Below are 24430 nucleotides of genomic sequence, written 5' to 3'. Positions count from 1 at the left end.
GGTGACGGCAGTGCACTGCCACTTTTTTCCAGAGAGGTAGGTAACCGAGGGGTTAGCTTGGGTGGTCTCTGCCACCCCTAGGGTGGTGCCACCGCCACCCTATCCGGTGACCAATGAGTTTATAGCCGTTGGAATTTGACCGTTGGGAGGGGCACCACCGTGTCCGGTGCCCTCGTAGAAACCAGCAACTTTGCTCCAACGGCTCTATTTGGCTTGGGGATATAAATAGAGGTGGAGCTCGACCTTAGGCTGGTTGCTGAGCACCCGTAAGCCTTGGTGGCTTTGTGTAGGTGTGCTTGGGAGCCCTCTAACTCACATACGCTTGACAGTGATCATCCGATTGAGTGTTAGTACGATTCTAGTGCGATTGCATTATGAGGTTGCATCGAGTGGCACTAGGTGATCGAGTTCCAAGTTGGTGGTGCTTGTTACTCTTGGATGTTGCCACCTCCTAGATGGCTTGGTGGTGTGATGAGGACATCACCACGCTGGACACACAGACGCCATGGTCTTTCCCAAGTTCCAATTCGTTCCCAACTCAGCTGCCACGTCGCCCTCGGATTTAGCAGACACGTCGTCACTGTTTCGGTCATAACTTCCTCATACGACATCGAAACAGGCCGTTCTTGGATGTGTTGGAAAGGGGACGACGACGCCGTCGTTTTGGATCTGGTCCCAGCTCCAGAAGGTCCGTGGATCATTCTGTGTGACCATGGCAAGGTGCTACATCACCTATTTGGGCCAACTTGGCCATGTATCGTGTCGGGCCTTAAGCCCAAGTTGTGGGCGCCCAACCCCTGGCCGTCCCCAACCCTAGGTCGAGTCTTAGACTATAAACACAGCCGCCGCCGCTGCTACACAATTGGGTTTTGTTTAGAGTTTAGTTTTCCATCGAGAAACTGAATCGTTCATTGTAACTGTGGTGACAAATCCTTTTACAGTGATCCAGGGCCCCGTTCTTGATCTCCTCCACTGTGTCGATTAGTCCTTTGGAACCGAGTTCTTGAACCCTCTATTGATATTCGCGTCATTCATATTTGCAATTTTAGATTGCGTGTTTTACCTTCTTGCTTGTGCTCTTCGATTCGCTTGTAGGAAAAGCCTTCTTGGCGAGGTCAATCAAGTTGTGCTTGGTTGATAACCAACGGAGCAGTGGTGTAACGGTTGCAGGGTTCGAATCGTGTCTGATTTGAAGCCGGATCGCCAACGTCGAGATCTCCACAAATCGAACTTACCGGCTACCTCTCGGAAGATCGGGCCTATACACATCATGGTGGTCTCTATCGAAGCACGCAAAGAAGATTGTGCGGTGCTCCAAAGAAGTGATTGTGAGGGGTACCATGCTCACCCCATGGGAGCCGCGAAGAGCAACACTAATAGATTGTGTCATTGAGCTACCCTCACTTATGGGTAGGTTCTTGCGTTGCCCAACGTGTGGGCTTGGCGGGTGATGCCAATTAGCCGCCAAACCACTAAGTGAGCGGTCGACACAACGGGGACTAGCATGTTGCCAAGCACGTGAACCTTGGGAGAAAAATCACTGTGCCAACCTTGTTCTTCCCATTAGTTTGCAATCCTCGTATACAAGCTTGTATTTACTTTCATATATATTATGCTTATATAGTTGCTCTTGTAATTAGTTAGCTTGTGTAGCTTGCTAGTTATCTTCTTGCTTGTGTAGCATAGAAGTAGCTCCTTGCGTGACTAATTTGGTTTGAGTAACCTTGTTAGTCACATTGCTTAGTTTGTGTAGCCTTTTTATTGAGCATTGCTAGTGAGCTTAGATGGCTTTGTGCTTTTGCTTACTAGCATGTGTAGAAGATCCCTCATTGCTTGAAGTACTAGTGGTATAGGTTTGTGTGACCTTGCTCCTAAAATTGACTAGGTGAGCTCTAGCTAGCCTGACACCTTTGTTGTCTAATTAGGATCTTTATAAGGTGCTTGTGAACTTAGATAGAGGGGTGTAGTCTTGGCTAGACCATTAGTTTTAATTTCGTTTTTGTTTCGGTTAGCCGGTGCGATTATTTTTAGAAAGGACTATTCACCCCCTCTAGTCCGCCATCTCGACCCTACAGAGAGTCATTGGGGCACAGCCTGGGCGCCGTGGGAAGGGGCGCGGCAAGCCAGGGGCCGGTGGATGGGGCGCACGGTGCGCCTGGGATCCTGCGGACGGGGCGTGCTCCTCCTCATCCTGGCTTCCGGGTCTTACCCGCGTGGAGAGAGAGAGAGAGGAGGGGTCAGGGGGAACGAGCGGCGGACGTGGGGCGGGCCGAGGTGGATGGGAGCGGGGTACGCGTGCGGGGCGGGACGAGGCAGATAGGGAAGGACTGCAGTGATACGGTGGGAGTGCTACGCGTTTCTGATGGGCTGTTCTACTGAGCCGTTCGGTACCAGAATCTTATCCCATCGAACGTCCGGGCACTAACAATTCTCAATAAAAATACATAGGAATTGACCTGAGTTAGCTTAACACTTTATATTACATTAAATCATTCTCTACGCGCGAGCAAGGGGCGGCGCAAACTGCGAGTGGCTGCTGGCACAGTAAGGTTGCGCCGCGGTGGCGAGCGGCGGCAGCTCATGAAGGTGGCGACGCGCAGCGCCAGGGAGCGGGCACGCGAGGTGCCTCAAGTTAGGTGTGAGCGCCGTGGTGCCGGGGGCGGGTGCTACGAGTAGGGGCAGGGGAGGACGGCCGATGGTGTTGTTTTCCTCTCTTTTTCTTCCCTTGGTGCTGTACACTTTGGTCAGTTTGGTTTTAACCGAAAAACCGATGTAATAAACAAAAATCAAACATCTCGGTTTCCAGTTTAGGGAAAACCAATCGCTACTTCATTGTAAAAAACCGAACTTTTTGAAAACCGAAAAACCAAACCGATCATTCGGTTTAAACCGATGCCAGCCTGAATGACTGATGAGACCTTGAAACCAGTTTTTTTAAACTCTGAAACCGGTTTCATCGTTGGGTTTGACGATTCTATCAGCGGATACAGACATTACTGGGTATTATATTCGACCGGTGGATATGTGTATGAGTAGGAGTATATAGGAGTACAAAAATATGGTTATGGATGGATATAAACTTTTACGTGTTATAAGTAATATATCGTGGATAGATATTTACTTTATGTGCGCTTTACTTGATCTAGTCTGAATGTCAACGGAACAGATTAAAATTAACCGAAGTACTAGCGTCTGGACGTTCGGACAGACACTCGTGTCCGGACGCCCGCCGCTGCTGTAGGCCCGCGCTAGGTGGGGACCGTCCGCATCGCTCCCCGTGCTTCCCCCTCCGCTTCCTGCGTCCGCAGCCGCGCAGCGCTCCATCGCTCCGTTTCCCACACGCATGCATGGCGCCCCAGCAGCTCCAACAGGCGACTGTGAAAGATGAGTCATATTGCAACATGTACAGCACCCGATCTACTTTTGAAACATCCAATGAAACATTTGCAACGACTGTCTGAAGATATGAAACACTTCAAATATGCGTCTGAAATACTTGTAAAAACACATGGAAACACTTGAAAAGACATTGCAAAACATATGCAAACAACCCGACAAAAACTCTTGCAACATATGTGTGAAACATAGCAACATCCAAATAAAAATATTTGCAACATACGTATGAAAAACAGATGAAACATTTGAAATAGACGCTTGTGACATACATGTATAGCCATTGTAACATATGCAACATCCCGATTTACTTTTGCCACATCATATGAAACAGTTGCAACACACCTCCGAAATATATGAAACAATTTAAACATATGTTTACAACATAGGGGGTGGAGAGGCCGGGGCCGGTCGATTCCGGCCGTCAGGGTGGGAGCCGGCGGCAAGCGGTGGCGCGCGAGCACCACCAGCACCGGCCGCACTCATGGGTGCCCATTGGCTTGGCCGGGGATGACCTAAGGCGCTCCGGCACGTGCGCCCAACCGCCATCGGCAGGGGCGGCGGCGGCGGCGAGCCATCCCCGCACCGCTGGGTTGGGGGAGAGGCCGGGTAGGGGGGAGACACTGCCGAACTGAGGGAGAAGGCGTCGTGGTCGACTTGTGCTATGCTGCTGTGAGCGGGCGCGAGAGAGAGACCGAGAGAGGAGGAGGGCGAGACGGAGCGGGGAGATTTTTTTTCTTGAGAGATGTGGGAGAGGCAGAGTGGGAAGCCGCGTCCGAATGGATGCGGGCGGCCGAACGCCCGTGTCGAAGTATTTCTGTAAAATTAAGGCACACCATAAGTTGCCGTTTTCTATGAAAAAAAAACAAAACACTGTTATTCAATTAAGAAAAAAATAAGGATACTTACTTGTTAGTGGCAAGCTACACACACAAAGAGGAGACGAAACTGCCTTATAGCGAAATAAAAATACATAGCAGCTGACCTGAGTTAAGCGTAACACTTTATATTACATTAAAGCATTCTCTGTTTTTGTTTCATCAGGTTTTATGCCACTTGTTGCTAACATTAACCACATAAGTTAACTTGTTTCATGAGGTTTTATGCCACTTGTTATAGAATTATATTAAGCAAAACAATACCTTCTTAACACGAGCATAAAAGGGACCTTAAAGGTACCATGTATCCTGGATTTATTTAGATACAACTGTGTAAAATACAATGGGACGTGGCTAGTAGGAAGGTTCGATTCCGGCAATGATTCTGGCTTTAGACCCGATAATAATCCATGGATCTGAGCTAGCTAATGTTCAGAGAGGGGCGACAGTGTTTCAAGTAATGCATGGTATTGTCCTTTAACCATTCACACTATCAAGGACAGGAGTCCAATTATATCTTGATGAAGAGAGATGAACAGGCCGTAGTGGTTTCTGAAATCTGTTCACTGGCCGATCGGCAGCTGAGCACAGACGACAGAAGCAAAATAATAAAGACGCTGTCGCTATCTCTTCTTTTTTGTTCCTGCCTTTCATACTGAAACAAGTAGCTGCAATGCAATTGCACAGCACCATATATGAAGATGAAGACGGAAGTTAGCAGACAAGCGACTAGTAATATAAGCAAGTCTGATCAGAAATGTTAGATTGGATGATACATAGACGACGACGACATCATATTTCTGGCAAGGGCTGAATACATAAGACAAGTGCTGAATAATATGGCTATGGTGTTGTCGTGCTCGAAATAGGAGAGGACTTCCGTTAAGTTATATAGTGTTGTACTATACGTACTCCTTTTTTTTTTGCGAATAAATACTACACTACACGTACTTCCAATGCAAATATGCAATTGGCAATGATTAATGCACATCCGATCCATCCATCGACACTGATCTGCTGGCATAAAACTGCTGGTTTGCAACCTCAAAATAAGAACAATATTCACCTGGTCCTTAAAGTTGTATAGAGGTGTTATCTACAGTCCCCAAAGTTTCAAAATATATTTTTTTGGCTCCCTGAAGTTGCAACGGATCTCATCCACATCCTAACGGATGTTTACCCGACCCGTTATCCAACTGTGGCATGGATCTGACAGATGCATGGGACCCACATGTCAGTGGTAAAGCTCCACCTTTAAAAAATCATACATTTTCCATACGACATTGGATGAAGATCATTTTTATATGCAAATTGTAGCTCTCAATGATATCTATAATTTTCTAGTTTTTAGTTTTTTCATTTGAGATCGTTAAGTTGCTCAAAAAAACTATATTAAGTTTGAGCAGCCTATTAATCAAGTTTTAGGGCTTATCACATTAGAAAAATTATATTTTTCTTGTACGGTGTCAGATAAAGATACTTTGTGCATATATCAAAATTATAACTTTTGATGAGAACCACAAATTCCTAGTTTTGATTTTTTTTTTTTTTTTGTCATTTGAGATCGTTAAGATGCTCAAAAAAACTAATATAAAGTTTGAGCTGCATGTTAATCGCCGGGGCTTATCGTATTAGAAAAATTATATCTTTCTTCTATAGTGTCCGACAATAATTTAGCTCATTTTGTAGGGAAAACTCATAAGCGCCGATGAAATGAGAAGGCGATAAAGGACAAAATAATACAATCCACTCTCCCCAATTAATGCAAGAGGTTCATGATGATCAGATGATGAGATGACACAAATACAATGACCACAATTACACATCCAAATTTTCCCTGCAGTTTGGGCGCACATCTAGGTACGCACGTACATGTACACCAGGTCTCCCTCCTCAATTAGCTTCACCCCACTTCCAGAAAACGTTGGAGCCGCACTTGAACTTCTCCTTCCCCTCGCACTCAATCTCGAGGTCGTCGGTGATGAAGGGCACTTTCTGCAAGAACACAATCAAGCACGGACACACATGATATGGCACAGGATGAGAAGAAATCAATCCAGATTATTATCAGGTGAGCGAGGTTTCTTATGAGTGTCTCCTCTTAATGCAACACACATCAACGGACGTGTTCTCGAAAAAAAGGTTTCTTATGAGTGTGATGAGAATGAACCTTCTGCTTGGCGAGGTCCTGGCACCCAGTGAAGTTGTAGGGGAACGTGCAGCTGCCGAACTCGACGGTGTAGGCGCGCGCAAAGTTGGCGCCGCTGGTGGCCAGCCTCTTCTTGTCGTTCAGCTCCTGATCGCAGCGAAAAATCTTGTCAGGCCTCAGGTTCACTTTCATCGAAACAAGCAACAGCTCTGGTAAATACAGACACAAAAAAAATGACCTTGTTGGCCTTGCTTTTCTCAAGGTACTCATCGATGATCCCAGCCTTGGCCGATCCGGTGGTGGCGGTGACGGCGAAGACGGCCGCCAGGCCGAGCAGCGCGGCGCGGCGGCCCTCGGGCGCGACCAGCTGCACCCGCTTCGCCGGCGACGAGGCGGCGGCGGCGGCCTGGGGCACTGCCGCGGCGGGCTTGAGCCCGACGACGCTGGAGTTCACGCCGGCCATGACTTGGTGTGGTGTGGCTGACTGGCTGTGCGTGCTTGGAGCTCGGTTGGCTGGCAGCAGGGAGAGTGAGGATGGTTTTGTTTTTGATCGTGGGTGGCTGCAGGTGCGGTGGAGGGGAACTGAGGCTGCCGAGGGTTGTGGTTGTGGTGCTGGGCGTGTGGATAAGGTGAGGCTGCTTCCATCCCATTGGCTGGGCTTCGCGCACGTGGCACACGTTATCCAAGTGGCGATGGTCCCGTGTGACAGGTGGCGGGTGACCCTTGGGTATGGAGATCTTGAGGAAGGTATTGCTTGCTTAAGTGGCATCCATGGAGGCCTGTGAGTTTCAGAGACTCCACCCCATTCCACTTTTATTTAGTGTCATATCTTGGCATCTTGCTATATATGTTTTCTATCCATGGAGTATATAATTTGGAACAGACGGAGTATCTAGAGCCACCACTTGATATATACTCCATCTATTCCAAATTATAAGATATTTTAGCATTTTTAGATATATAGTTTTTACTATATATCTAGACATAATTTATATCTAGGTGCGTAACAAAAACTATGAATCTAAAAAAGCCAAAGCGTCTTATAATTTGGAACGGAGCAAGTGGCGTTCTACTTACATTACTTAAGTTGCTTTTTGTTTTAATGTAAATCGCCTCAAATTCTTAGTTACATATGAGCCATCCATTCTAATCCGTTCCGATATTATGATGAGCCAAAACATGTTACACATTCCATCTAAGCATCAACGGCGGAGGACAAATAGAAATCAAGGTGTGGCACAGTAGAATCATGTGAGCTCCCTGCCTTGATTAATTGCATAGCCATTGAGAGATGACATGTGAACCAGCCAGGATAATGAAGAACATGGCAGATTTAAGGTAGGGCGGCTGCCACACGTAGCCCTACTGAGAGCTCCGCCGCTGCTAAGCATAGTGCAAACATGGGAATATGTGCAATTCTGGATTAAAATCCCAACCGGACACTGGCGGAGCTACATGCATGTCAAAGAGGGCCATGGCCCCTCCTTGCTGATTGAAGTATGCATATTAAGTAAGAAATTAGTGCTGATGCCCCCCTCTTGTTTCACCATCAAGCTCCAACACTACTGCAACCGGATATCATTATTGGCCTCAAACTTTTCTAAATTTAAACAAATTTAGGGTGGGTTTGGTAGAGCTCTGGCTCCAACTAAAACTGCTCTCTAGACCTTTTGATGGAGCAGTTTTCTTTGGTTCTAGATCACTTCTCAAAAAGAAATTGGTAAAATAATTTCTGACGATAAATAAAAAATAGTATAATGTCCATAGTGTCATTCCTTTTTTTTAGTTTCTTTATTTTTCCTTCCTCTCTCTCGCCTCAACCAGTTGCCTTCCTAATAACCTCCACCTCCCCACATGCGCCACCTCCATCGTCTCCACCTCGACTGTGCCACCTCTTCCTCGCCTCCACCATGCCTCAGGTGCCTCGAACCCCGTTGCCTCTACCTCGTGCTCTAACTATCGTCCGCCCTGCATTTTGGGGAGGGCCCACGTGCATGGACAGAGGAGCCAATGAAGCCACTTTTTTTGTTTTCTGCGGTTGCTTTCTGGCTCTAGTGAGTGTGAATCCTAGCCGAAGCGAAGCATAGCGCTAGCCCTCAAGCCCGTTTGGATGGTGGCATGGACCTGCTCTAGGAGTGCTATCGAACAGGGCCTTATAAAATAGAAAATCTAAACATCACTCCGGTGTTGGTTATCTATTGCACACCAGCAACCGATTTTTCTACTGTTGTTTTTCCTTGCCTTGTCTTATTGGTCAAAAATTTAAAAAAATGACTTAGAACAAAACTAAAATATATATTATACCTATATTCTGAAACTAATGAAGTATTTCGGAGTAATTGCTTATCTTCACATCATCGTTTTCGTCATGTCATTTATGCTACTGACACGTGGGACCCCTAGCATATCTCACGAGCGTATGGTATCGAGAGTGACCCAGTACTCTCATCATCAGGCATGCCCATTCTTGTTTCTGATTCCACCAACACCCAATTTTCTAGGTAACAACCTCACTAATATATTGCAGTATATCGTTCAAATGTACTATACTACTTTACCATATCATTATTTTGCTTCAGATCCCGACGCCCAGGAAGTCGAAGAATTGCACGTCCTTCCTCTTTGCAACCGCATCGCCGCCATTGTCATCGCCACGGCCAAGAAGGTATTTGCTCATGTCATGACGATGGCCGTCCAATACGACGGCAGCGGCGGCGGCCACGTTGCTGTTGCTGACACCGTACGTTCCTGGTCTGCTGAGACCGAGCGGCCCGGGACCTGCAGGCACCGCGAAGCACAGCGAGTGGGTGGTCTTCGCTATCGTCGCCGGCGGGCAGCTTCCGAAACGGAAGTACTGAAACGACGGCTGACGAGGCGGTACAACAGAGCCGGTGGTGGGATCGCCGGTGAGGGTACCGCCGGAGCCGGAGCCGGAGTGGTAGTGGCGGCGGCGGCGCGCCATGACGACGTGCCAGTGGTTCTTGAGGGCGTTGTCGGTGCGGCCCGGGAAGAGGCGGGAGATGAGCGCCCAGCGGTTGCCGTGGGCGCGGTGCGCCTGCAGGAGCAGCTCCTCCTCCGCCGCCGTGAAGGCCCGCCGGTTGATCCGCGGGTCCAGCTGGTTGAACCACCGGAGCCGGCAGCTCTTGCCTACGTCCATCCGTGACATTGCCATGCATAAACGAATCAGTCTTACTGTCTCAGCAACGTTACAGATTGTTTCTGAACGTTCATCTCTGAAATGGAAAAAAAAAATGTGGATGCGCATGCAAGAAAACCTACTATAGTGATGCAGACATATCGTCCTTGTGATGTTACTCCAGTTTGTACAGTATATACATGGACGGGTCATGGATGATGGATGCATAATCAACCAAACGATGAGTATGAAGTATGATATATACTAATAATCATTACATATATATACATACATATTTTTCTGCAGCTCCAACATGTGGTGCATGGCATGATGAGAAGAGAAGAAACAAAGTTTGTAAAGTAGCGCAGGCAAAGATGCATGGATGCCTCATGAACTTGAAATGAACCAAGGTGACATTCGAATATATATCTAGTACTATATCGTATTACTCATTTATAAATCAACTGAATATTCTCCACATATATATGTGTACAAATACAAATGATGATCGATCGAGATGGTGAACATCGATCTCACTTTTCTTGTCACTCCATCTATGCTAGAACTAGAATTGAGAAATTCGCCTAGACGAACGAGAAGGAACAAAACAAATATAGTACAAGATTAATTAAAGAAGCAAATATGTTGTGCAAATCATGCATGGTACGGTGAGCAGAGTTTTGCTTCATGTACATGCATGCATGATGTATATATGCTTCGTCAGAAAACGAAGGAGAAACAATCAGGAGAAAGAGTTTGAAGTTAATTCAGAAGCCTAGCTACGTAGTACCTGATCTCCCCTCCAGATTCTCAGCAATGGAGTTCCAATTCTGCGGGCCGTACTTGTCCACGAGCTGCCGCAGCTTGTCGTCCTCACCCGGCCGCCAGTGGCTACTCGATAGCCTGGCCCTCGACTTCTCCATTAGCTGGACTGATCAAAGACAAAGATAGTAGCCAAAAGAACTAAGTAATAATGAATGACGAGAGAGCTTGGAGATGAGTCTGGTAAATAGGATGTTCGTTCGTTTAAGGTTTGGATGGAGGTCACACTCTTGTTTAGTTTTGCACGACAAGAGAGCGGCTTAACAGGCCTCTCTTTCAATCCACCACCTATGAACTTTATTTGCGGATATACATACCCAGCTATATATATATATATATATGTATCACATCTCATCTATGCATCTCTGCGTGTTCAGCAGCAATTGGCCAATAACAAGCTATATATCCTGTGTCAGTCACAGCTCTCGATCGTCAGACTGGAGACTAGCTAGCGTCTTGCATGCTTAACTTCCTTAACAATATTCTTTCGTCATCTCACCGATCGAGATATTTTCTCGATCTCGTAGATTGGATTAGTAGGGCAGGCAAACTGACGGCCGATCTGCATCTACGCCTCATGGGTCATCAGCGTCATCGTCTTTATGTTCTTGTTCATTTCTGCACAATTTCCTCAGGACAGATCGATAACATCGTCTTTTCCCATGGGAGCTAGCTACGTATTTATCAATAATTTTGAGCGCCAGTAAAATAGCAGTGTCTTTAATTAATTTCATCGGACTAGCATGCTAGCTAATAATGTACACGCATATATACATATCAAGGGATTACTTTTGTGTTTATTTATAATCTATAAGCAGCTAGCAATATCCCTAGTGAGTTTGTTTCACTCTGCTGTTAATTTGTTCCAAATTAATAACTTTACGAACGCTGCAAGTTACACCTAGAAAACGTTAATTTTGATACAGGATGTATTGTAGCTCCCTTCTTCCGTTATACAATCATGCGTATATAAATAGTAGTAATCCAAGTAACTAGGTGAGCATGGAAGCACTAGGTTCTTTGAGCAAGGTGGTTGCACCCTGAAGCCTTATAAAATACAAGTTTCAACAGATTTGATTTATATATGAAAGAAAAGGAAAGGAAAGAGATGCATATGAGGAACAAAAAAGAGGGAAACAAAATAACCTAATTGTGACTAGTTTGCATTAGAGAAGTGGCGCAAGAAAGAAGAATCGACACACTAATAACAAAATAAGTGGCATGTGCAACAAACTTTCACTAAGTTTAACATGATTATTGTTGTTGGTAGTAAATGCATTTATTTTTATTTCTTTTTTTTTTTGCATTGGTTACACTATCGTTTAAAAGGGAGTTAATGATGCTGATGCTGTAACTTTGTGATTTTATTATTGGTGGAACCACATGTAAGCATTTGGCATTAGAATTATAATTGGTTTATCATTTGTTCAGGCCTTGCTATCAATACACACCAAACAATATATGGGGAGTCTTTATAGAAAAGACCAAAGTTTTTTCTTTTGTGAATTACACAGTACAATGCAGATATTCACAACGCACGCACACTCACACCTATGAACACACGCAGACCCTACCCCCTACCCTATGAGCATCTTCGAAGACCAGGCTGGCAAATCCTCGAGATTGACGAAGTCATCACAGGTGCCTCGCTGTCGACGGAAACATCGTCTACCACTGAAAGCACAATGGAGTTAAATCCTGGAAAATTTGCTCCCAGAAGGAGTCGAACTCAGGACCTGAGGCGCTACTAAGGCTCTTGTAACTACCAGGCTATAGGCCCTTTTGCAGAAAGACCAAAGTTTTGATGTATATTCGTTTGTCATGTCGAATACTTACACTGATTAGAATGTATTGTATGTGAAGAATAGAACATTTAATAGTTACTTTGATAATTATGTTGCTTTCTCCCAGATAAGATCATGATAACCATTGAAACATGAAAGCATCGTTGCAACTGCTGGTAATAGAAAAAACATTTATGGTTACCAAATCCAAGCTTAAGAGTCTCATGACACTGTAAGCATGACTTGTCTTTCTAAGAATGTAGCTTTAGCTTGTGATAGTGAAGAAGTGTTTCTGAAGTATTGTTTATTGCAAAAAGTGGTATGGAGTTGGACAAATGGAAGGACTAGATGAATGAAGTGTTGTTGCGCAAGTAGTTTCGTGTCTGGTGAAACTATGAATGAAAAGACAGTTCAGAGGCTGGCAAGTCAGTATTGTGCAAGTCCAATAATTTAGCATTTGTCATATGGCAAAACCAATAGCAATAGTTATTAGCTAACACCATATATATGGCTGACCAATAACAAAAAAACAAATTCATTTTGCTAGGTAACGTTAGAAGATCAATTGTACATCTGCTTATAGCAGGCGAAAAAGGGAAATACTGCAGACTGGAATTATAAGTATTCCATAAATATATATATATGTTGCTTCAGGTGGTAAATGCAAATGCATAGTTGGGATAAAGGTTTTTTCTATTTTACTTTTTGTATCTGAAATGACCTTCTTTTTCCATTTATCTACAAAATAAGTTGAGGTTACTTTCTGGGCTTCGAAGGTTACCATTGTCATATATTTATAGTAGTAGGCTGACTCAAAAGGAGGAGCAAGGAGAAGCCTTAGTTAAAACCATTCCTGTTGAAATTAAAGGCAACGACGTTAAACTGAGAGGGACAACCAACCAGTGACCAAAGGATAAAAAAGGATACTAAGAAAACTATCGAGCTAACCAAAGTATATCTCAACAACTGACCATGCAAGTTATGTTATGGTATAAACAACTGGGTTCACACCAACTTAATTATATATATGCGGTGGTTTAGTTCAGTGTGAATGATACACTTGTACAAACCAACTAGATTTGTTCTACCTCATCAATGTGAATGAGTTGGGGATATAGCTCCTGCATGCATACTGACAGGTGATTCACTTTTGTTGAAACATTCATGGTCATGTAAATTAATTAACCAACTCATATAATGTTTCTGTTTTAGGCCTGTTTGGGATAGCTCCACGCACCACGCTTTTTAGCTAAACAGATGCAACCTCACAAACTCTGCTCTAGAAAAGAAAACCTGAAGTTTCTGAAACCCCTTTTTAGGTATTTGTGGACTAGAGATTGCGGAGCAATCCCAAACAGACTCTAAGTCCATGAGATTGGTTTGTTGGAGCTCTTAATCGATGTGTTCAATCGATTATGGTCAAGCAGCTGACTAGACGTGGCGGACTTAGTTTCGAGAATTTATCACACATTTATATCTGTGTGCATTCCTGCAGAAATTATTGAATCATCTCAGGCTACTTGAATTGACATTATCAGTTTACACTAGCATTTGAGATGTCTTATATAATGCACATGGCATTTCTTTTATAAAAAGGTATTGAAAATATTTCTTACAATATAAGGGCGCGTTTGGCGCAGCTTCCGTGGCTCTGGCTCTACATGCACTCGCACTGTGCGATCCTGCGCGAAAGGAGCTCGGTTTTTAGTGCTCTGGCTGGCTTCGTCACAGGCACAGGGGGGCTAGCGTGCGCCATGCCCCCCTAACGATACAATTTTTTTTTATATATAATATATATAGTAAATAGTCTATCTTTATATTAAAAGAGTATAATAAAAAAATCTTGTTATAATGTTTATTGATATCTTTTAGATAATAAAATCACATAGAATATAATTAGAATAAAATAACTTGATTTATCTAAATTTGTTTTGCCGGATATATCTATTAATTTTTTGGTTTATTAAAATACTTATGTTTCATTATATTCCATATTTTATTGAACAAGTATTTAACTAGCAATAACAATTTGGTGACCATTCATTTTTATTGTGAATCACAGTATAAATGTAGGCGCTCACGTACATGCACGTACACACACTACTATGATCAAACGCATGTCCTACTCCACTATGAGCACTTTCGAAATACTAAGCTGGTAGATTTCAAGATTCATGAGTAATCATATGTACTTCCGTTATCGACAAACATGGTCACCTACCACGGGTTTGAGGATTTCCGAAATACCAAGTTGCTAGATTTTAATATTCATGAGTCATCACATGCGCCCCACTGTCGATATACACGGTCGTCTACTACGTGAAGAATAGCGAGCATGGTAAAATCGTCAAATACTAGAATAAATCCAGAAATATAGGAGCGTAACCCTGAGACAAAAATCTAAACAAATAAGCTACACTCAATTCTCATATTTTAAAATTCTTTGATAGGCCCTCCTTATGCATAATTCCTGGCTCCGGTCACTACCTACAGGGAAAGAGCTGAAGCCACCGGGAGCTGCACCAAACGCGCCCAAAGTTAGTGATGGCAAACAACTCGATCAATCATGCTCCCATCTACGTTCATCTCTCTCCTGCCACCAATTTGTTCTTCCTTGAAACAAGCCAAGCATGAGTTGCAAGTACGCCATCAACTAATTTAAGAACTTTCCAGAGAGCAGTCATGAACAGGTAACTAATATTTCTGTCACCGAAGGTAAGAAAGCCACGTACTCCCTCCCTCCTTAAATATTGTCGTTTTTGCTTCCCGAGAAATAACTCTGACTTAATATATATTAAAAAATATTAATATTTATAGTACATAATTAGTATCATTAGAAAGATCTTTGAATCTAGTTTTTTAATAAATTTATCTGAAGATACAAATGTTGCATGTATTTTCTACAAATCAAATAAAACTTACGGCACATACACCAACTTTGACAGTTATTAAGGGACGGAGGGAGCAGTTGGCTCCAGAACTACACCCAAGTTGTATCATACAACTAACCCACTTGAAGATCGAGTGAAGGCAACAAGCAACCATAAAGATCCTGGTCTAGCCATAAATTAATGAATGAATTCAGCTCTGATCTTCTGTCCATCAACAACAGTTTGGGGTCAACGAACTCAATAGCTGCCCGTATTTGGGGTTCCTCAGGCATCTGGCTGCATCAGGATCAGGTTCACGTGTCATATTGTCATTTACCGCACTTCTGTCAGCAGTGGCTAAAGCTCTTTCTTTATGTTTTACCTCGTTCCATTATCTAAAACAATACAAACATATCACAGGTGAAACAAATAACAAAAGCTGCTTCGAAGGCTCACAGGTGAAACAAATAACAGAAGTTGCTTCGAAGGCACCATGTTAATGCCCAAAACAATTTTCTTCCCCTGGAGCGATAAAATTAAACCACTAAAAGCATGAACACAGTTTCCTCGAGTGTAAATGGTAAGGGCCATATTATGAATTGCAAAACATGGTTTGATATGCTTGTATGCACTTTAGCTTTGCTACATTTTTTGCAACGGTAAATGGCAAGGCTCATAGTATTATGGATTCCAGAACTTGATTTAATATTATTATTAATATCACAATAATATGGTTGTTACAACAGTTTCCTACATTCCTCTGTAATCCATATATTCATCTGAAAACGGATGCTATCAATGTGCTGACACGCTGCTTGCTACCGATAGACCAGTTCCGATAATGCATCACTATGCCCTATGCCGACATCTACAGCCTAATCCTAGCCTGACAAAAAAGGTAGCATGAGTACATCTTTCAGAATTCAATCCACAAAATCTATATCAGCCGGAACTTTTCACATCAACAGGTCAGCCTGCATGCCTGACACCCTTCTATAATCGCTGAAGCCATATCCATCAGTACATTAATTCAAAGATGCCTGTCAACAAAACAATTCAGAACGGTGCACTGTTCTGCTTCCAGAAAAAAAAAACATGTAGGAAAGGAGGGCATAAAGATACTTACAATTAATGTTTAACGCAGCAGAAGCATAGAGCAACTTCGGCTTGGGCTTGTAAATCTCCCAAAGCTTGAACAATAATTTCCCGGCTATCTATTGTTTCTTCTTCATGGTGAAGCATTTTCCGTAATCTTCATGAAGTAGCACAGTTACTATGTATATCCGTTTGGCATTGCATATGCATTAACATCCAAATTTTAATGTGGGTTATATAAGCATCATTTTTGGAGCTATAGTAGCAATTATATTGGAATAAGTAAGATTCATCCAACTAAACTATATTCAACAATGCAGCACACCACAAAGCAACTAACAGAAAGTGGCCCTAAAGGCAGCATAGTGATTTCATCACTCAGTAAGCAATTGCAATAGAACAGCTCTACAAGACAAACTGGTGCTACTAAAGGTAACGTGGGAGAATGATTTTGTAACGTAAAATAGCTTGTGAGCATCTTTTACTTGTATCTTAACAGACCGATTATACTAGAAAGGTAAAAGGTACATGTATTGCCAATTTGCCATGACTATGTATTGCCAATTTGCCATGAGAAACTATATATTGACGATTTACCATGAGTAACTTTACCTTTGTACTAGAGGAGTATCACCATGGCCAGTGCATACAATAAGCATAGCATTATCAGGTAGGGCCCCATATAATTGCCTTATCTTTTTATCCAATTCACACAAAATTTCCTTTAATTCAGGACAAATTTGACTTCTTGCTTTTTTTGAAGCAGTTTTTGCATCACATGTTTTTAATGCAATAGCCTCTGCGACACATGATTTCAACTTTTCTGGATCTTGAACTCTTCGGCGGAGGTAAGAGATCAATCCTGAGAATTGAGTCCAAACAAAAGCCATTTTGTCATTCTTCACCTGCAGTAGGATTTCAACTTATGATTATGAAAACATCTTAAAACATTTTGGGAAGAATGTCTACACCTACAAATGCATTGCACCAACCTCCTTCATTGATCTGGAGAGGGCATCATCATCAGAAAAAACAGCAATTGAATTGCAAGAAGTATCTGAATACCGCTCTAGAATAGACACGTCATCAATAAGGGAGCATTTTTTCCCACTCTCATGCAGTATAGATGTCAATTTCCGCCTTGACAACGATGGTTGGGAACCAAAATCAGGACCTGGTTAACAAGTTCTTAGAAAGTACCAACAAAATGATATGCTTATGCCATGTTATCTCCCTATTCACATTAGCAATTTACAGAAATCGATGTTAACCAAACAAAAGCGATAGCAAAATGCCTTCTTAATTCTTACCATGTTTTATTTTCAATATAGCAAGTTCTAGAGCAGCTCTAGCATCTTCCACACTGTCATGCCCAGATCCTGTGTTCTGGATCTCCCTGCCAAGGAATTTTTTTGTCAAGACACGCAAAGCAATCTTACAGCGAGACCCTCGATTATACTTGTACAAAACAGCTGTATCGATGATTAAACCATGGGATATCCGTAATGCCATAAGGTCATTTTCCAAAGAATGTCCAACTAAGAATTGTTTCTTTATATACAAGTCCAACAAACTCTTCCTGGAAACACGAACAAAACAGTGTAAAGCACAGGCAATGTTTCATGACATCCTAATGTACACATATGAAAATATCACTAAAAGAATCCAAGAATTAACCTGAATTTCCTGTAGGGTTGTGGACACGTCAGCCAACATCTCAGCAGTGATTCCACTGAACCTGCTCTATTAAAAAACAATTACATCACACAATGGACACTTAGCAACCCGTTCAGAATATTATGGCAAATGAAGTTCATGTAACAAATAATCAGTTCTTTAATATTCATAATAGAATGGACAAGCATCAAAATACATCTGCGCAATATAGTGGCTACTAACCATAAAGGGGAGGTGAAAGCACCATATACCTTGTATTGTAATCAATGATTGGATTAGCAGGCTTAACTAGTCTATCTAGCACAACCTGAAAAGATTAGAACAAAGTCAGAACTTATTGAACAGCAAAGTGTGATGAAAAGAATTGATCATGCAGGAGCATACAAAGGAAAATGTCCTCATACTATTGACAGGAGGTGGAATTAAGCACTAAGAAAACAATTGTTGTAAGAACTCACAGAGAAATGAGAAATATGCCATGAAAAAGGTACGGAAACTAGGAAAGAAAAGTTCATACCGATCCTTTAATATCAATTAATGTCACTCTTGTAAGCTCAAATCCAGCTTCCGTCACGCACTGCAAATGTTGCAAATTATCACTAAATATAACAAATATTAGCAATAAGTATTTATGATACCGGCAGTTCAGCACAGTTGTAACAATAATAGTAATGCCTTCTCTAAGATAATAACACTAAAACAGTAGTGATTTTTTTTTAAAACAAAGCAATGGCTTCAAACCATACATCATTACAGTTATCGGGAGTCACGTTACCATTTCACAATCAAGTGCAAGAACTTTATGTGGCGAGGAACCTGAAGGAGCTGAAACAGTAGGGACAAAACCTAAAATGGCAATGATAAACAGATGTCATTTGAATAATAGGCATTAAAGTGAAAGGGAAAAGGATGGTTCAGTTTCATCCATTAAACTTCTCTAACTTTGACCAATTTTATAGAAAAATACACCAGCATCAACAATAACAAATTATTTTCATTAAACCCACCACGAAACATCTTTATGGTGCAATTATTTTTTTTCAATATTTTGGACAAAACCAAATAAGTTTGACTTAGGACAAAACTGAAACAGCCTACATTTTGGAACAGAAGGATAGAAGGTAACCTGGCAAATTGAACGAGTAGCCATTATCTTCCAAGTCTTTCTCCGAAAGTGTGTAATATGTAACAGGAAATGGTATGTCCCCAAGATCATCCAGACTTGATAGTTTTCCTGAGACTGAAATGAACATATTAACCAGTTGCACAAAACATATTCTCAATCTAGGTTCAAAAGTGCCTGTTTTTTCCATGGACAAAGTCATATCTACTCTAATGTCAATAAACATACATATACAACAAATAAATAGAATAAATCGCTACAGAAATAAGAGAGCATCTTTAGCTTAGAGAAGCAGATAATAAGTGGTCAGCAAGAGATGTATATGGCTGATACTATAAGATGAGTTAGGGGGAATTACTGCTATAGTTGTAAACTTATGCAAGATGCCATAATGACAGTACATTTGTGATGAAACATGACTGATAAAAACACAATTAATATTTAGAGGAGGGTATAAAGAAAAAAATCATCATTTGTAATGTCAACTTAAAATGAAAAACTTGTGACCAAGTAAGGGCAATACAAAAGGATTGAAATTGTCAAATCAGTATGAGAATCTTTGAAATAAAGAAGGCCAACTCTCATGCATTTTTTAAAAGAAAAAAAAAACATGCCAGTCTTCATAATTAAGCTCAAATCTTCCAGTGGCTATCACAATAATAACAGACCAACACTAGGCCCAGTAAAGCAGAACATTGTTCATCCTGAACCACATGACAACACAGTGCCAAGAAGTCAATACATACCATCCATGCCAGGTTTAGATGACTGATTTGATGTTTTTACATCACGCTTTCTCTTTACTCTGCAGGTTAGGAGCGCATCAATGGTGTGCCGCTCATCCGGTATACAGCTGCTAGAAAAGGATTACATTAGCAATCATATAGGAAGAAATTATACATTTTCCCTAACTGTAGACAATAACACAAAATGCACAAACCTTGAAGCTAGAACAGGTTTTGGATTGCCACATAATTCTTTCAGAGAAGAAAGAAGTCGAGTTTGTGACATATATAAAGCTGCATCAAGGCCAGGAACATATAGTAGGACAACTTTGGGTATAAGAGGTTTGTTCTGAAAACCAACATCAGGAATATTTGCAGTGTTAATAAAGATAGTTAATATTTGTGAAAGGTGGCAGATAACATACAACTAATAGAAGAAGAAATCAAATGCATTGAAGAGTGGGTTGATCACTGAAGTGCAGTGCAAAAAACTCAGTTAAGATTCATTGAGTGTGATGAAGACAACAGCAAGAAAAGACCAAGCTCTACAAATTGAAACTAAGATAACATGTCAATACCTCAAAAAAGCAAGACATGTTTGAAAACGCACAATCAGAAGGACAAGTACCTTAACAAACACCCAAGAAGGCAGCATGCCGTCACCAATAACCCAAGTAACTAGACCCTGAACATCCTGCATTACAACAATATGGCTCTTTACTAAACTACAAGAACAAGAACAGTTTTCACAAGCCACATTTCATTGAGCTTTTGTTATGAACGAACCTGCAGATTTAATGTAGAGTTTAAAGCAGCCTCCTTAAAAACAACATCAGGCTTCGCCTGGACAGGACAAACAAGAAGAGACAGTATAAGTTGGAAGCACAGAAAATAAATTAAAAAAAAAAAAGCTAAAATGTCTATTAGCAAAGTAAGCAGGCAGCAGCACAAGAATGATTCACCAACAAGAAGACAACTAACAGCTAACTTTTCGACTAAATGAAGGTTTGAGAGTACACTATTAAATTAATAAATAGGCAGCATGCCATCACCAAATAGTCAATTATTATGCCATGTCGATAGCTCTAGTACAAACAAGTGATTTTGGATTCAACTAAGAAAGTCCCTATGATGAGCGGTCCCTAAGTTGGTGAGCAGGCTCTGAAGTCTGAACACAGAGTACAGATAGCATTACTGCAAGTGCAGTATCACTTTACTATTTGAACAAGAGAAGACCCACTTTGCTACCCATCAAGCAATCAGTCAGGGTTCACACCTTCGAAATTCAGAGTATAAAACTCCTAAGTGAACAAGCTACGAAAGTTTTCAAACTGTGTCCTCCAGCTCAAGGCTGATCAATGGATCGATCCAGTAAGCCCTTGAAGTTTCCCAACCAATCAGCACTGCTTCACATCCATAACATCCATTTGCACAAATTTGCTTTGAAACAACAGTGCAAACTTCATAGGTACAGTGCACGCCCACCAACAGTAGCAAGCATTTACACAAAATCCCACCCTCACTACAAATCCCATGGTAACTCAGCCAACATCGATATCAATCACAGTCCCATCAGTCGTGATGCAATGCAACATCCCCTGTTTCAATCTCAGCAGAACTCCTACTCGAAGAATTCCAAACAATCAAATTAACATACTCGCAGCTAAAACCAACCACCTGCTGGCTGCAGCACCTCTAATTTTGCCATACATCGAGGAGAACGAAAAAATGCGATCTTTTCCAATAACGGACCAACTCAGCTCTACTTGATGACAAATTCCCCTTCATGTCACACCACACCGAAACCTTAATATTCCGAGAGGGGGGAAAGGGAGGCGAAGAAGCAAGACAGCACGTACGTTAGGGCCGTACAAGTCGTAGAGCGCGGAGGAGGCGCCACCACCGCCGCCGTTGCCGTTGCCGGAGGGGGTCGACATGGAGACCGCCGCCACCGCCGAGGTGGATGCCCTAGTGCTTTGCCGCTCCCGAACAAACTTGCAGGAAAGCCCTCCGAGTGTCGTCTTGTTTTGGGCTGTTGGACTTGGACGGGGGCCTTTCTGCAAATATAGCATTTCCTTTGAGGAGGGGGAGACAAGACTTGGCTGCTGGGAGAGGATGGTAGTGTTTTGTGATGGGACGGGACGATCCTCGGATTCCTAGCGTTTGGTTCAGGGGCGAAGTGGGACGGAGCCGCCCCTGCTGAGAATATTCGCCTGAGAGCCGGGTGACCCCCGATCGAGGGGACGGGGACGTCCCCTGTCAACGGCGTGTTTCTCCGTCTCGCACGCGTACCTGGTGAGACAAGAGGCGCCGGTGCAGAGGGCGGTCGACGGCGCCGGTGCAGCAGGCGTGCGGGCGGAGCCGCTGCAGGGCCGGCCAGCCGAGCTACGTCGAGGCGGGGCGGGGCCAGCAGAGCGCCGCCGGGGCAGGGGCGTGCGGACGGAGCCGCTGCAGGGCGGGCCGGCCGAGCTGCGCCGGGGTGGGGCGGGCAAGCGGAGCCGGGGCGGGCCGCGTCCGGCCGAGCTGCGATGCAGGCGTGGGTGGCGTGGGGGCGATCTCCGATGCGGGCGTGGGGCTGCGGCGGCGAGCTCCGATGCGGTCTCGAGCAGGGACGCGGTCTCGAGCATGTCCGTGAGATTTGAGTTGAGGGTTTTTTTATTTTTGAGATTTGCGTGGAGGTTTTTTTATGCGTGAGATTTGGGAGAAACTTTTCCTTTTTTAGTATGAGATTTGTCAGCAATTTTTTTAATATAAGAGAAAAATGCTACAAAGACTGACACGTGGGTCCAACTATAACCATGGCTAACGGTGTTAAATCAATCGTCTATCTCATCCTCTCTGTCCTTTCTAGCCAACAGAAGTTCGTCCATCCCTTCAACCAAACAAAAAAAACCTTCTTCAACCAAATAGAAAATAAAATCGTCCCGTTCTGGTCTCATCCCACGTACTAGAGGCACGACCATCCCATTCCTACGTCTACGTCTGGACTAGTGTCGTTCTGGCGACTAGGGTCTGAGTCCGGACATAACAAGTTGTTTTTTTCAAACCACATAACAAATTGTTGAGCTGGTAGGATAGCTTTTTTAAAAAAAACTTTGGATAGCTTGTTTTAAGATTATTCTCATTGAACTTATTTTTTAAAATCAAAATAACTTGATCTTGAATTATTTTTTACTATAGCTTGACATGTTAAACTAAGTTCAAAGTTAGGCCTCAAACAAATCAAATGACTATACTCAGTAAGATTATGTTAAATAAAAAAATGTAGTCAGCTCATTATACACCCCTCCAAACTAGGTGGGCTTAATAAACATGAAACATGTGTAGACATACTCAAAACCCCATTTTAAAACTGCAATTAAACACATTTATTAAACGCCTAGTAATGTATTCAAACAATTGTTTTGGTGGGAATAAGTTGTTATATGACTGTTGTGTTAAATGCGAACTGGATGCCAATACTTTTTTTGAGTTCTGGAATAAACATTTCCATCCCATTAGAAATGGTCTTGTATGGACAAGATGTTCGATGAACATAGTGTAGTTTGGCTCGTTATGGTACCCGTCCAGTCGGGTTTAATTCCTTGTCTTAATATTCATTTTCCCCTGAATTTATATGGGAATTTAACTGCTATTCAATTGAGTTTAAGTCATTGACTGATAGGAGTGCTCACAGTTTCCTAAATTTATACTAGAATTTAACAATGTTATTTCTCAATGATAGATGACATGTGCCTCGATAGCGAGGAGCATATGGATTTGCTGGCTCAATCTTTTAGAGGTGCTCATGGTGATAGTGTGTGTTCGTGCCATGAGAAAGGAATGACGGGGAGAGAGGAAGAACAAGATAGAATGGACGGCAAAAACAACACTTTTATACCCCTTTTCTCTACTGATGTTGGATAAATTTTATTACGTGTAGTGTCTATGACCAAGAAACACGATTCCCGAGTGGGCAAAATAGTTAGATAGAAATATGGGCAAATTTTAGAGCTGTGTCAGTGTGCATTGATAAATTACGTGATGGAACGGTGTCCATAAACAAAATTTGCCATAAACCACTTACGTCAATGCAATGTAAGAGTGTTGTCGATGTTTTCGGACCACCGACGAGTAAATTTGTATTTGCGCGTCTGACTCAGATGGTGTGCTTGGAGGACACAAGGGTTTATACTGGTTCGGACGGAACGTCCCTACGTCCAGTTCGCTGTTGCTCATGTTACCGGCACTTGGTTTGCAATAGGGGGTTACAAACAGGCGAGAGAGGGAAAGAATCCCAAGTCTTTGGTGGAAGGAATGAACGGGTGCTGAGAGCTCGCTTGCCGTTCAGCCGTGTGCTCGTGTTATGCTCTTGTGTCCAGATCTCCCGTGTCCTGATCCTCCTTCTATGGGGCGCCCTGCTTCCCCTTTTATAGGCGAAGGGAAGCGCGGGTTACAGAGGAGGAAAATGAGAAGAACAAGAGAGAAGAAGGCCTTCAGGGTTGCCGGGTCCTTCTTCTCCTTCATGCGGGTCCTGCCGATCCTGTAGATGTCAATAGGGATAGCTCCATGTCGCGGCCCTTTTCGTCACTAGCGCCATGCGCAGACGTCATCTGCCGGTCATGGCGTTCCACTCCGTCCCGACGAACGTTGTGGTGAACTGAACCACCTGTCAACGTCCGTACGAGGATTAGGCAGAGCAGCACCGGCACGCCCGACACTGTTCTTGATGTGAATCCCCAGGTATGGCCCGTCATGGCCATGGGTTACATCGAGGCGTGCCAGCCTCTTCCCTGGCG

The 24430-nt window shown here is 42.9% G+C and overlaps 3 protein-coding genes across 3 annotated transcripts; all 3 read right to left on the bottom strand.

Moving 5' to 3' along the window:
* Positions 1–6001: 6001 nt before the first annotated feature.
* On the bottom strand, positions 6002–6999 carry LOC136508215 (photosystem I reaction center subunit N, chloroplastic-like). Its single transcript, XM_066502857.1, has 3 exons — positions 6659–6999; positions 6442–6567; positions 6002–6266 (listed from the first exon to the last, which is right to left on the bottom strand). The coding sequence occupies exons 1-3, from the start codon at positions 6881–6883 to the stop codon at positions 6165–6167; spliced, it is 453 nt and encodes a 150-aa protein (XP_066358954.1). The 5' UTR covers positions 6884–6999; the 3' UTR covers positions 6002–6164.
* A 1910-nt stretch (positions 7000–8909) lies between these two features.
* On the bottom strand, positions 8910–10542 carry LOC136506453 (transcription factor MYB105-like). Its single transcript, XM_066501382.1, has 2 exons — positions 10347–10542; positions 8910–9567 (listed from the first exon to the last, which is right to left on the bottom strand). Exons 1-2 carry the CDS (start codon positions 10477–10479, stop codon positions 8996–8998), a joined length of 705 nt encoding a protein of 234 aa, XP_066357479.1. The 5' UTR covers positions 10480–10542; the 3' UTR covers positions 8910–8995.
* A 5171-nt stretch (positions 10543–15713) lies between these two features.
* Positions 15714–21908, bottom strand: LOC136508349 (small RNA degrading nuclease 5-like). Its single transcript, XM_066503002.1, is given in 16 exon segments — positions 15714–16072; positions 16159–16284; positions 16740–17032; positions 17120–17301; positions 17438–17669; positions 17671–17706; positions 17805–17865; positions 18056–18111; positions 18322–18381; positions 18580–18650; positions 18931–19044; positions 19674–19780; positions 19868–20001; positions 20281–20346; positions 20439–20495; positions 21512–21908. Coding segments are annotated over 15 exon segments (1806 nt in total). The 5' UTR covers positions 21725–21908; the 3' UTR covers positions 15714–16072; positions 16159–16160.
* Positions 21909–24430: the final 2522 nt, after the last annotated feature.

This window comes from Miscanthus floridulus, chromosome 15 (assembly GCF_019320115.1).
Source record: "Miscanthus floridulus cultivar M001 chromosome 15, ASM1932011v1, whole genome shotgun sequence".
Taxonomy (NCBI): Eukaryota; Viridiplantae; Streptophyta; class Magnoliopsida; order Poales; family Poaceae; genus Miscanthus; species Miscanthus floridulus.
The sequence above is the reverse complement of the archived record's forward strand: the minus strand, read 5'-3'. Positions and strand labels throughout refer to the sequence as shown.

What these genes read in the sequence shown, in the direction of transcription:
- LOC136508215 (XM_066502857.1), bottom strand. Translation starts at nt 6,883, where the DNA reads ATGGCCGGCGTGAACTCCAGCGTCGTCGGGCTCAAGCCCGCCGCGGCA. An exon ending in AGAAAAGCAAGGCCAACAAG is followed by an intron (nt 6,568 to 6,658) that starts GTCATTTTTTTT and finishes CGCTGCGATCAG; the next exon opens with GAGCTGAACGACAAGAAGAG. An exon ending in AGGACCTCGCCAAGCAGAAG is followed by an intron (nt 6,267 to 6,441) that starts GTTCATTCTCAT and finishes GTGTTCTTGCAG; the next exon opens with AAAGTGCCCTTCATCACCGA.
- LOC136506453 (XM_066501382.1), bottom strand. Translation starts at nt 10,479, where the DNA reads ATGGAGAAGTCGAGGGCCAGGCTATCGAGTAGCCACTGGCGGCCGGGT. An exon ending in GAATCTGGAGGGGAGATCAG is followed by an intron (nt 9,568 to 10,346) that starts GTACTACGTAGC and finishes GGATGGACGTAG; the next exon opens with GCAAGAGCTGCCGGCTCCGG.